The sequence below is a fragment of the Trachypithecus francoisi genome, unplaced genomic scaffold, assembly GCF_009764315.1.
Source record: "Trachypithecus francoisi isolate TF-2019V2 unplaced genomic scaffold, Tfra_2.0 Lachesis_group11, whole genome shotgun sequence".
Lineage (NCBI taxonomy): Eukaryota > Metazoa > Chordata > Mammalia > Primates > Cercopithecidae > Trachypithecus > Trachypithecus francoisi.
The window spans coordinates 110,610,066-110,623,824 of NW_022681456.1; the positions used below are offsets into that span (position 1 = coordinate 110,610,066).

At 39.5% G+C, this 13,759-nt stretch overlaps 1 protein-coding gene across 4 annotated transcripts in view; it reads right to left on the reverse strand.

Annotated features, from left to right (window-relative positions):
* Positions 1-13,759, reverse strand: part of SLCO1C1 (solute carrier organic anion transporter family member 1C1) — a 69,562-nt gene that overhangs the window by 46,209 nt on the left and 9,594 nt on the right. For all 4 annotated transcript variants that reach the window (XM_033222714.1, XM_033222715.1, XM_033222716.1 and 1 more), the window contains 3 exons: positions 9,803-9,935; positions 4,583-4,707; positions 1,118-1,264 (listed from right to left, as the gene is read on the reverse strand). In XM_033222714.1, the coding sequence (XP_033078605.1) occupies positions 1,118-1,264; positions 4,583-4,707; positions 9,803-9,852 (322 nt within the window). In that variant the 5' untranslated portion in view covers positions 9,853-9,935. The remainder of the gene's footprint in view (positions 1-1,117; positions 1,265-4,582; positions 4,708-9,802; positions 9,936-13,759) is intronic.

The window sequence follows — 13,759 nt, forward strand, 5'->3', positions numbered from 1 at the left end:
AAACAGCAGTTACCAGATACTTTTTACCAGAGGCAAAAGAGAACAAGCCCTGAGTTCCTAGAGAAGAAGGGGACACCTACGCACCTGTATGCTTCTTCTGGCTGTGACCTTTCCTCCAGTCTCCAGAGTAATTGCCTAGTGCAGGTGATGAAGTGTTTGTTGCAGTTCCAGTTCCTGATTTTACTGGAGTTTTCTGTTAGAATAAGAGCTGTGATCTTAACTATAGCCTATCCGGGTGTAACCAGCACCCCCTGGAGTCCTGCAGAGCATAGCCCAGGCAAGAGTATACAGTGGACCTAGCTGTAGCGTCCCTTCAATGAATTTAAATCTTGCCTTTCTGTCCCTGAACGTGAGACCTCTAAAAGATCAGAATTTCAAGAAATCAAGACTGATGTGTGTCAACACCATAGGAAAGGGTACAATAAAAATTTAAAAAGGAGAGACTGACGTGTGTTTCTAGCTTAATATTAAGACATCAGAGAAAACCAAAAAAATGCTGTGTAGATGCATCTTACCTTAGAAGTTTGCCTCTGCTATATTATTTTGGTTTTTGTGATTTTTAGTTGCTGGTCTAGTTACTGGAATGTGTTCCAGAGATGAGGTAGCTTCATGCCTTGCTTCTATTTTTTTTTTTTTAATAATTATCTTTATCCATTTCTACCTGCTTTTGAGATCTCAAGATTTCTCGTTGCCTGTCCCTCATAGCTTAAAATAATTAGGGCTCATCAAATGGAAAGCAGTTTCTAGGGCTCAAGAAACAAACTTTTAAGTAAACTAAAATACCTAAATGCTTTAGCTGTATAGTTAACCCACTAAAAATCACCTATGAAACCTGAAGCCCACGAAGATACCTTCACAAGGTGATACATCATTGCAGTTGAGCTCACAGTTATTTTCTTTTAATCTGATGCTCCCTTTCTAATGCAATAGATCCCTCTAACTGTGGTGTCTTCACCATCCAAATCTTAAGTGTGCACTTCAGAAATGTGTGAGCTAAACAAAGGAGTTGGATATCAAGTATACAAAGCTTCCACATTTAATCTAGCATAGAGTGGAATTCAGAAAACTAGACACCCTTCTTCCCAAGAAGCTGAGTGAAGCAATATGTCAGTATTACCAATATAGAAAGCTGCATTGTCTTCACTGGCAAAATCATCCAAGTAGGCAATGCCCAGAGGCTGAATGGGAGTTTCTCCTATTCCACGAAGAAGATTGCCCAGGAAAACATAAATCCACATGGAAGAGCTAGTGTCCACTTCACATTCTTGAAAGAAAAACAAACCAGAAGATTGAAAATAGATCACTATAAAAGTTAGGTATTTATTCTGCATTTCTACAATATATCTTAAACTGAACTAGAACGCAGGACTTTTTGTGCAATAGTCATAATTTGATGGGAGTCTGGTCAAGTTCTAAAAATGTTTTATATCTTCAACCTTTTAGGCAGAGTAAATCCTCGAGAGACTTCACCGAGCAACTCTATTGCTTCTTGCTCCTGATCCCTTTACTTTTTATTCTCTCCTTTCCATTTCATTCCTGCCCTGAGCTATTTGAGTTACCACACTACAGTGACATTCAATATCTATCTGGGGCAAAACAGAAAATTTGGAACAAAGTCTTTCTCACCTTAATTTTTAGTTCTTTTGAACAAAGTCTTTCTCACCTTAATTTTTAGTTCTATTTTTCAGCAGAAATCACAAGTAATCTTATTGTTCACTCCGTTTTATCTGAAATTTGAATTTTTATATGATTGATATTCCAACATTTGGGCAGTATTGCCTACATTTATATTTGTTTGCTAGTGAATGACCATTTTTAGGACTTTGGAAACAAATTTACATAAAAATGATAAATCCCTATACTTTAGCAGTATGGTTATTCCAACAAAATAAACATTTTGACAGCATTTTTAGAGTAAAATTCAATGTTAACCATTTTTAAATGCTTTTGTAAAACTCATGTCTTAATATGATCATGTGCACTAGGATAATTACCCTCATATCATAAATGAAGCATAGCTTTGAAGGTTTAGGTGTTTTAATAAAATTGATAATGTTAACAACCTCCAACAATCATCACTGCTGAATGTTCTTTCTCTGCCACGTGCTGAACTAACTGGTTTGCAGGCATTTTTTAATTGAATCTTCCTAACAATCCTATGAAGTAGGAGTTATCTTTACCTGTTAATAACTCTTAAAGTAATTTTTGGCTTTGAAGAATAGATTACGCAAAGATCCAAGGTGAACACCTTTGGGCAAGTGAATCAGACTGCATAACTAACAGAAAAGACTCCTTTGCACTCATGTGGATTCTATCTGACTCTGCTTCTTCTAGAAAAGTTCAAATGACCATGGAATTTTCACTTGTCTTGTCTGGATTTCTATTCTGCTTCCAAAAATACTATATGAATTCCTTTTCTAAAATTAACTCTACTGTACATTCTAGCCCTAGCAATTGTATAATTCTAAGAGGCTTTTTGGTAGGAGAGTCTTGTAGTAGAGAAGTGTAGACATCTTAGGTGTGTGCTTTTTAATACAGTAACCATAAGCCACATGTGGCTATTAAAATTGAAATTAAATAAAATTAAAATTCAATTTTTCTGTCACACTAGCTGTATTTCAAATACCCAATAGTCACCTGTAGCTAGAGGTTACTATATTGGACAGCAAAGATATAAGACATTCCCATTATCACAGATAGTTCTGTGGACAGCTCTGCTGTAGAGTGTTGTAGGGGAGATAAGGATTGTATGTGGAGCACTTTTGAGAAGATCCTTACTATCAGCTTTAGGGTGAGCCTTGTGTCCACTATGTTTAAGGAAACAGATGTTAAGGGAACAAGACCTCACCTGAAGGAAAGAAAATAATTGTCTGTCTTTCTCTGTATCTGCCCGCTAACTTGTCCTTTTATTAAAAGCATTTTAGTTACTGAGTCTATGTTTAACCTTTCACCTTTCACCTTTTTACATTACAGGTTTAAATATTTCCTAACTAGCTGTGCTGTCATTATATCATGTCTCTTTCAAAACAAAACACCTTCCCTGACTGTACATTGTATACAGATGAAACTGCAAGCCCTTAAGTCAGCTCCCTGCCTTCTTATTTGAACCTAAACCATATTTATTATCCGTTATATTTTTACATAAACAAGGATGCTGTTCTTGTCCATTGATTTGAATGCATCCTCCTGAACATATCTATTACCCCCTTTCCTATTCTCCTCTTTGTCTAGAATGCATTCTTTCTTTTGATACAGCAGGAGAGGGTAAACTTTTTACATTTCTGTGCTCTCCTCTTCCTTCTCCTTCCACACTTCCATATGTTTTTAGTCCTTTGTCCCCTCCCTTCATTCAAACAGACAGGGTTCATTGCCCAGAAAAAAAAGACATCTCAACAGAAAGTACTAATGAGAATATTAGGGGAGTGAAAAGGTCTTGTGGAATAGATAAGAGATTTGGCTGGATCGCAGGTATATATTAATTTTAAAAAGGCTTCCATTCTGCCTGTATCCAATGTGGTTCCTCCGGTTAGGAGTAGGGGGTGAAATTGGGAGGTGGCAGGGAAGGAGTGTGGAGCATATTGATGCTGAAGGGAAGCTGAAGGGAAAAGAGGGGATTTGCTCTCCCTCCCTGTACTGAGTCCTAGAGACACAGTAAACACCTGTGGATAAATTCATGGCTACTCTGAGTAAGGAAAACCTGTGTTACCTCGGCCAGGTGAAGCCCAGGCAGGAGGCAAGACTATTTCAGTCTAGTTGAGATTCCTGCCTTTGACTCGCGGGACTTCCAGTGTCTACAGTGATATAGAAGAGAGTATTCCTGTATTCCCAAGGGTGTCTCAGACAAAGCATTGCTGTGCCGTATGCATCAGCCATCTAGAACACTAGACGCTTTGATGAAATTCCTGCATCCTAGCTCAGGTGAAAAATGTAATTATTTCCATGTATCTAAGATGGCCACTTCCATGCTAGAGAGAGCTGCTGTGAGAAAAAAAAGTATGAACATGGACATAAGATAGCCCGCGGTGACAAGTATGACCAAACATTGTGACCACAGGGGTTTTAGATATCTAAGCTGGCAGGGAACTAATAACACCAAGAGCTCCCACCACAGGTGTCCATTTTACTCTTATGTAAGCTCCCTAGATTGTAAATAACCCCTGGGTCCAATTGAGATTACATTTTTGCCATTCTGACAAAAAGTGGCTGAACACAGAAATTAAATTGACTTATGGGGAAAATTTTATTTCTTTCACAGCTGAGCAATGGATTGAGAGTTGTATGTGCTAAACTAGTTTCACCCTGCTTTCAAGACCCACTTATTCAGAAGCATTGAAAGATTTTCCCAGGCACTATCAATTAATGCTCCTTTTTTTTTCCAAAAGATTTGATCATCTGGTATATTTTCTTAGGATCTAATCAAACACTGCTTTATATTCTAGGAATTTTTATGGCATTGTGATATCTCAATTTAAGTAGTAAAGCTTTCGGAAGCAAAAATCATAGATACTTTTGTCCATCCTAAAGCACATATAAAGTCTTTTTTTTTAAAGCTTGCTTAGTCAAGTCAAAAAAATGATCTTACCGTTACTTATTTTGGATTTTGATTTTTCCATAACTGAAACTGGTAATTGACTGCTTGACTCTAGGAGACACGGAGAGATGCTGAGAGTAGAATTGGAGGAAGGAGAATATCTTTCATATTTGTACCTGTATAAGAAGAATGTTTTCTCCATGATAGACTCATTAACATCATACCAAGAATATTATATGTGTACTCTACGAATCTTTAGGGTGCCAGGTTGAGCTTTCAGCTGTCTCTGAATCTAATTCACCAAACCAAGGCAGCATTTAACAGCAGATTTTGCTGAAGAGGTAGCCAGAAGATCTAGCTCACAGACTCGACACCAAGTTTGTCCTACCCGCGGTCTGTGGGCCGCATGTGGCCCAAGATGGCCTTGAATGCAGCCCAACACAAATTCATAAACTTTCTAAAAACATTATGAAATATTTTTTTGTAATCTTTTTAGCTCATCAACTATTGTTAGTGTATTTGAAGTATGGCTCAAGACAATTCTTCTTCCTATGTGGCCCAGGGAAGCCAAAATTTGGACACCCGTGCTTTACACCATACCTGGGCCAGTCAATTAATGACAGAAAATAAAAGTAAAAAGTACTCATAGAGGCTCATCTTAAAGCAAACTAATGACTATAAATCACCTCCCCCCTCGGTGAAAAAGTATTCAACTCGATAAAAGCATGATTTTTTCTGAGTCAGAGAAAGAGCCATAATTAAACAATGTATTGCCATCAGCATACTTTATTTAGAGTTGTAAATATAGTTGAATTTCAAGGCTGATTCTGGAGGGTGGAAAATGACACACTTTGTACCATTTATCCTGATGATATTTTGCTTTTTCTCTGCTGGTTACTAGTATAGCAACAAGTTCCTTTTTTAAGAGATGGAGTCTCGCTCTGTCACCCAGGCTGGAGTGCAGTGGAAGGATCACTGCTCACTGCAAGCTCTGCCTCCTGGGTTCACGCCATTCTCCTGCCTCAGCCTCCCAAGTAGCTGGGACTATAGGCACCCACCACCATGCCTGGCTAACTTTTTGTATTTTTAGTACAGACAAGGTTTCACCATGTTGGTCAGGATGGTCTTGATCTCCTGACCTCGGTCTCCCAAAGTGCTGGAATTACAGGCGTGAGCCACCGTACCCGGCCACAAGTTACTTCTAATTCCCCCCGTTCCCCTATTTATAAGGTTATGATAGCAGCTGGGATAAAGGGCCATTGCTTGGTGGGCAGCCTGTGATAATGCTAATCTACAGTCTCCCAATTCTACTCTTGCACTCAAATTACCCTTCATATGCCACATTCTCCACACTCTTTGTACCCCTTGGGGGAGAGGTATCTGGTAAGAAAACATCCCAATATCATCTTGATTCTCATTTTATTCAGGTACTATTTGGCCAAAGGCTAGTATTCATAGGAATATGCATTGGCATGTTAATAGTAAAGAACAGTTTATTCAGCATGGTAAAGAAAAGATGTATTGCATTATTAAAATACTCAAGTTGATAAATAGGTTAACTTAAATCTGTTTTGTGCAGTCTACACCTCAATGGGTTGATGAACCCCACTGAAAATGTAAGAACATTTTTGTATGTATGTTTTTATGTGAATGCTTAAGAGAAGAGGGTAACAGGTTTTATAATTTTATCAAAGGTTCCCTGACCATAGTAGGTTAAGAATCACTCAATGAGGTTGACTGTTTTCAATTCTTAAGTACACATGAAACATTTAGCATTGAAATCATGGTAAATATAATTTTATTTTGTTAATAATTACAGATAAACCATTGACTGTTATGATGCTTCAAGACTATTGAAGTACGCATGGTAATCGTGGAGTATTTTGAAAATTTTTCGTTATTTTAACTCAGTTCCTGCTGACAACAGGTTACTGTTGCAAGTATCATAATTATTTTGATTTCAAATAACTGGTACCTTATTTAAGTGCCACTTTTGTTACTAATTGCTATCTGTGATACTCTAAAAAAATTAAGTTTTAGGTTTTAATTGACAGTTGTAAAATGAGAGTTATGGATGTGGTCTGTACCTAAACTCTGTCGAGGAAGAGACAAAGGTGTACTTATGTAAATCTGGGACTAATATTATAAATGCTTTCATATTAGGGGCTTTAGCTTTAGTTCTGACCTGCATTCAAATCCTGACTGATGCACTCTTGATTTTGATGTAGGAAATTTTACAGTAGCCTCCTAAATAGTCTGCCTGCTTCCAAGCTTGCCCACCAGAGTCAATTCTCCAAGCAGCAGTCAGTGTGATCCTTTAAAAATATAAGTAAGATCATGTCACTCTGCTTAAAGCCTTCTAACAACTTCGCATCTCATTCAGAGGACAAACTAAATACTTGTACTTGTCCTAACCTTACGACTCAAAGGATGGTCTGCAGACCAGCAACATCAGCTGAATCTCAGCACCAACCCCAGGGCCACTGAATCACAATCTGCAGTTTACCAAGAGCCTCAGGGGATTCAAATGCCCATCAAAGTGAGAAACAACGTTGACATAGTCTCTCATTCCCTTTTACTTCTCAGCATTCATCTTCTGTGCTTTCCCCGTGGTCATTGCCTTTTAGCCACACAGGCCTCCTTGCAGGTCATCCATGCACCACACTTCCTCCTACTGAAGAAACTTTGCCTTCACTGTTCACTTAGGCTAGCAGTCTCCTTCCCCAGATATCCACGTGACTGTCCTCTTTACTATTATCAGGTATTCTTCAAATGTCATGAACTCTGTGAGCCATACGTTGACTACCCTACTTGATACTGCAACCACCCCCAACCCACCACACGTACTCCTTATGTGTCTTTACTGGGTTATTTTTCTCTGTAGTTCTTACCATTCTCTGACATACTGTATTTGTCTGTTTATTTTCTGTCTCCTCTTCAGAAGATCTATGAGGGCAGGGATTATTTTGTCACTACTCTTTCTTGACTGCCTAGAAAAATTATATATATATATATATATGTGTGTGAGTATATATATATTTCACAAATATATATATATATATATACTTGCTAAATTAATAAGTTAAATGAGCTAACACATAAAACTAAACAGCCTATTAGGAATAGGCCCTCAATAGTTGCTATCCATGATTAACAGCTTTTGTTGGACATCAAGGATATTTCTGTAAAGGAGACAGAGCACAGTTATCTCTTAGAGAATGAAAATCACATTTTGGATAAGTACCCAGTTAGTGACTAATGTTGTGTAAAGATGGAAAGAAATTAGAGTGATAATCCTCAGTAGAGAGCAAGCCTCATGAAGGAAGAATTGTGTGTGTGTTTGTTCTATTTTGTTTTCTCACAGAAATAGCTCCATTACCTGGCATTGTACTTGGCAAGTATATTAAATAATAAGTAAACAAATATATCCTCTAGCATATCAAAAATGTTGGATAAGAATCTGTCTCTGTCCCTTTGATATCCTTTGTCAACACTAGCCTGTCTGGTTGTCCGACCTTCTTTTTAATACATTTTTTCCTCTGATTTTCTTATATAGGTATTGGATATTTGTCACTAACTTAAAGTAATAAAATTATTCATCTGTATACAGCAGCTTTAAGACAAAACCATTGCTGGTTAAAACCAGGTGGCTTAATTAGCTAGAAGGATTGATAACACACAACAATGATGACACAGCTACTAGTTAGGCTGGTAACCTTTATAAGCATTTTACCTTTGTCATCTCACTTAATATTTGCAATGGCATTATGAGCTAGGAATTATTTTTAATACCAGTTTTAAGATGCAGAAAGTGAGACCTAGAAAAATTAAGTAATGTAGCCATTGTCACATGGAAGAGCTACTGATCCACTGCAGAGTGATTTAAGTCTAGAGTATTGGATTTATCTATCCTATGTGACTACTTTCACGTTTTTAATTTTTTCAGTAGTGGAACTGCTTTTCCCCTTGAGTCAACTGTCACATGGAGGCTCAATGAATCGGCAGATAACAGCAACACAACTAAGATCAAGTAGGAATTAGGCAGGTTGGAGACCCATTTTCTCATTCTTCTTTTCCATTCTTTCTACAGGCTGAACACATATAACATTTCTGTGGAATCTCAATGATCAAGGAAACTTCTGGCCTAGGGAAGGAGTTTGTTCAAAGAGCAGGCAGAAGCCCCAAACCACAGAATCCCCCAACTAAAAATTTAGGGTCCCAGGAATTCACCCAAATGGGTAGAAAATTCTCGAAGAATTCTGGGCCCTACCTTGATAGATTGGCCAGGGAGGTCAAAATCTGACTGTACTTATGTAAGTGGTCTAGAAATTCAAAAAAAAGTTCAGACTAGATCGTTTTTAAGTCTCTCCAGCTTTAAACTGTCCTGATACAATGATCTAGAGTGGACAATAAAGTATCACTTGAAATATAATTTTCTAAAATATTCTCTTACTTTGAAACCTTTTGATAGTCATTTCCTTTTTCAGCAGTAGATAAACACAGAGAAAGGCAGTGACATGGGTATGTATGAAGACTGCTCTTGAGAAGTCAAGTGACCTGTTTTAGGGTTCTGGTTCCATAATTACAAGACACCTAAATTTACAAAAGTCATAAAACTCTTCAAGTCATGGTGTCTGGTCCTTAGCTCTAAAGTAAAAAAGATAAACTATGTTCTCTTACCTCACAGGTTACTATAAGGGTAAAAATGATATAGGTAAAAATCTTTGGAACTACTAAAGTCATGTGCATATATTAACAAAAGTACCAAAAGTAGGCTTTAGGGTTAGAGGATACAGACACCCCGCTTCCATTGACAAAGGTCTAAGAGATACTGTTGAGACATTGAATAGTTGTTTGAGTTGATAATATATCCCTGAGTTAATTATCTACCAGCCAGTGTTCCATAATCCAGAATTTATTATCTGTAGTGTTCATTAATTACCTATTTGACATTTACCACATGTTAATTTATTTTCAGTTACATATTTTGCCTCCACAGCTAAATTAAAGCATTTGACTCAAAGTGTAGTTGGTAAAATCTTTCTTTAATCTTGTTGATATCAATATACAGTAATCTATCAGTTTTTTTACAGTTTATTGTCAGAAGAAAAATTATAAAATTGTTCTGAAATTTTATCCAAAGAGAATGTAACAAAAGTAAGACAAAGTTATCATGGATTAAGCTTAAATTTACATAATTAATTGTCATCATAAAAGGGAGAAATGCAGTTGTTTGGAAAGGCAAGGAAAAGATGATTGCTTTAGACTTACTGCTCCATGAAGAACTGAGGCATTGCAATGAGTAATGTTCCAACTCCCATTATTAGACACCCTGCTCCGATTATTTTTGGCCTGTGAAGTTTGGCTCCAAAGTAGCTAACAAATGTTATAACTAAGAGATTCCCTTTGAGGAAAAGAATAAAACATCATAAATTAGAGAACTTAGAAAGAAGTCAACAGCATAACTGAATGAATGTATATAGCAGACCAAGCAATGTTTTCTTTTGACTAAGCCATCTCTGCATCATTTAATTTTTTCCCTTTAATCTGTGATTACTCTTGAAATTCTCATGTTCATTACTTCAATCACCTCATCCCTTTATGAAAATATTTTAATTCAATCCTTCTACCTCACTTCATCCAACCTAATTATTTGTCCTTGTAAAATATTTTATCAGTAAGTCAAATTCTAGAAGGCTTCCTTTAGTTTCTCTCTTAAATATTTTTCAGTAATTTTGAAGTAAACTTCTTATTTTTTCTTTATTCATTAAAATTTCTGTGAAAACTTCTATTAGTGTCTAACTGCTCGTGAACTACATTACAAATTATTTAGCTGATATCATTTATAGAAAAATTAAACACAACTGTACTTCACTTTAAATGAAATAAAATGATGAAACACATTTACACAGATGATACTTTATGATTTGTTAATAAACTTTGTACAAAAAGATTAAGACTCAAAATAGAAATAAAAATTATTCCACATAGGCAACTTCAGGTATACATCAATTATATAACCTCAACATATGCCTATAACACAAATTTTACGAAATACAAAATCTCTATAAAATATGCCCATCTATCTCTTTTGTGAAAAATGGTTTAAAACTATTGGGGTTTTTTTGAAAGTAGAAATTATGGTTTTCCAAAATGTCTCTACTGAAGCATGTGATACATTACTTTTAGTTGATGATGGTGATAAGTGATTAAACATGCTTCAAGTAATATTTCTCAGGCTTTGCTGTGCATAAAAATACTGAAAGGAAATGGTGAAGCAAATGGAAACTTGTTAAAAATGCAGATTCTTGGCAAATACCAAATGTTTCTGAGTCCATGGGTCTGGGGTCAGGTCAGGAAATCTGCATTTCAAATACTAACTCCAGTGTGTTGATGGAGATGATTCCTAGAACATGCTTTGATAAACATTGTTAAGGTTTTAGACTTCAAGGGACTTTAAAGCTTTAGCTATATTTATTTGAGATATTTAGTTTTTAAGATGTACAGTGCTAGATAGAGTAAGATCTCAACAATTTCCCAGCAATTGATTGTGATGGCTAATGGGTGGCCTTGCTTTGAAGTTCTCCTCATTTCCAATTTTGGGGCAAAAGCATGTTTCCCTATATCTGTAAGCAATCATCTAATTTACTAGTGTTCACTCACATTGCCAGCTTTAGTAAATTGGAAATAAAGCAGTAATTTTTGTGGGCTTGAGGATAATAAGAATGGTAGTGAGAAACATGACTTGAACAGTGGTCCTAGTCTTTATGGCTCCAAGAAGAATTAAGCTCTTCTTAATTTCATATTAAAAAACTAATTGTGTTTGGATGAGCGGAGGCAAGATGGTGCACTTCCGGGTTCTTCATCCCCCCCCCAACTTTTCCCGCGCGTGCGAAAATGCAGCCGGCGACCCGGGAAGGTGCAGACCAACTAGGCATGCACCAGGTGATGTCAATCCGAAGAGACCAAGATTTACCTGGTCGCACCTGTGGAACGCCCCCCGACACGCCCGTGCCCCGCCTATTGCCCTCCCACTCCTAGAAAAGCCGCTCCGGAGGGACGCCACGCGCGGCCTTCCTCAATCCTTCACTCCTGTGGGGATGTCAGGACTCCAGGAACGCCCTCCGAGAGCCCCACGGGGGGACTCTGTCGGCCTTCTTTGCCGGAGGCCGACAGACCTCTTCCCCACACCTTAGGTGACCAAAATAAACTTGCAGTTTTGCTCCTACACTTGCCTAGTCGCTGGTTCTTTTGTGCCCGCTCTGGTGGTCTTAGAAAAACAAGTCAGTTGGTGCCGAACCCGGGAGGAGACCCCTCCTCAGGGCCCCCAGGGTCTGGGGAGCCTCCTTCTCCTCCTCCTCGTTCCACACCGCAGACGGACCAGGACCTGAGACCCGCTTCCCTCACTCTCACGGCCTCTCTGGGGTAAGTGCCCTTGTCTCCTCTTTACCTCCCTCGGCCAAAATCCTGTGCAGGTCTGAGGTCCATTTGGAGCCACCAAGTGGCTCGGGAGACCCGTTCAGGACGAAGACGTCCGCCTAAAGGTAATCTCCACTTTGGCTCCATGAGCATCCAGTCTGTCTCTGCTGGTTCCAAAGGACGCTTTGAAGCCAGGCAGGGATCCATTTCCATTTCCATTGTGTCCATTGTGTTGGTAAAGAAGAAACAAACGGGAAACCCCCCAGTCCAAATTTCCAAAGAGCACCCCCTTAGGGTGCCTCCTAGCCAATTTAAAAACCTTACAGCTTGAACAAGACCTCAGGAGGAAGGGGTTAATTTTCCTTTCCACTGTGGCGTGATCGACCTCAGCAATTTCTGCCAGTGGCTAGGCAAGTGGTCTGAAATTAATTACATACAAGGCTTTTGGGCCTTACGCTCTCGTCCCGACCTGCCCTATACTCCTCCTTCTCTCCCCGCTCTCTCCACCCCCTCCCTTCCCATCCAGACTCCTCCTTCCTCCTCCTTATCTACTAGTAATCCACTCGGTCCCGTGCCTCCTTTGGGGCCCCCAACTGGCTGTCTTGAGTCCCCTATCTCTGCCCACACCCTCCTACAGTGTTAGCACCTTTGCGAGAGGTGGCTGGGGCGGAGGGGGTAGTCAGAGTACATGTCCCTTTTTCATTGGCCGATCTTTCCAAAATTGAGAAGCGTTTAGGTGATTTCTCAGCTAATCCTACCATATACATAAAGGAATTTAGATACTTTTGTCAGGCCTATGACTTAACTTGGCATAACCTCCAGGTTATCCTAACCTCTACCCTAAACTGACTGAGGTTCTAACCCAGTATACCCAGTTAGATCCGGCCTCCCCCACAGGGGCCACCATTTTGGCGTCTTATTTCATTTCTCAATCAGCTCCTGACATTCGTAAGAAACTTCAAAAGGTAGAGGATGGTCCACAGGCACCAATACAAGACCTGGTTAAATTAGCCTTTAAGGTCTATAACTCCAGAGAGCAGACGGCAGGCTCGCCTTGAACAGAAGTTACAGCTCCTAGCAGCGGCTTTACAGCCCAGTCGTAACCCTAGGCCAGAGAGTACACACTCCGCAGACTCCAAGGCTACGAAAGGAGCCTGCTATAAGGGAGGCAAGGCAGGACACTATGCCAACAGGTGTCCGCAAGGTCCCCGAGCCCCAACGCAGCCTTGCTATAAGTGCAAGGCATCAGGACATTGGGCCAGTGAATGTCCTAACCCTCGTCCACCAGCAGCCCCCTGCCCTGCTTGCCAGCAGGGAGGACACTGGAAGTCTGATTGCCCCACCCTGAGAACAGGTGCTGCATCTCCACGTGACCCCCTTTCCCAGGATCCTGGGAGCTCCTTCCAGCTCCTACATCTGGACGACAACAACTGAAGGTGCCGAGACTCGGGGACCCCCATCACCCTCGCCGAGCCGCGGGTAACTCTCCTGGTAGCGGGTAAGACAATCAATTTTTAATCAATAGCGAGGCTACCTATTCTGTTTTGCCGTCCTTCTCTGGACCTAGCCTTCCATCCGATATCTCTGTAGTAGGAGTAAGCGGAAAGCCATCCACTCCACAAAAACTCCACTCCTTAATTGCTGCCTGGCCAACAACTACTCTGCGCACTCATTCCTCATTCCCAGCTAAAAAGGGTCCCTACCGAAAGCAATCAGTGGAAATCAGTTTGGCTTTCCCCCACTCGCCTCAAACTTACTAAATTTTCTTAACTATCTCTTACTCCTCAACCTTGCTGGGACCTTCCTTCT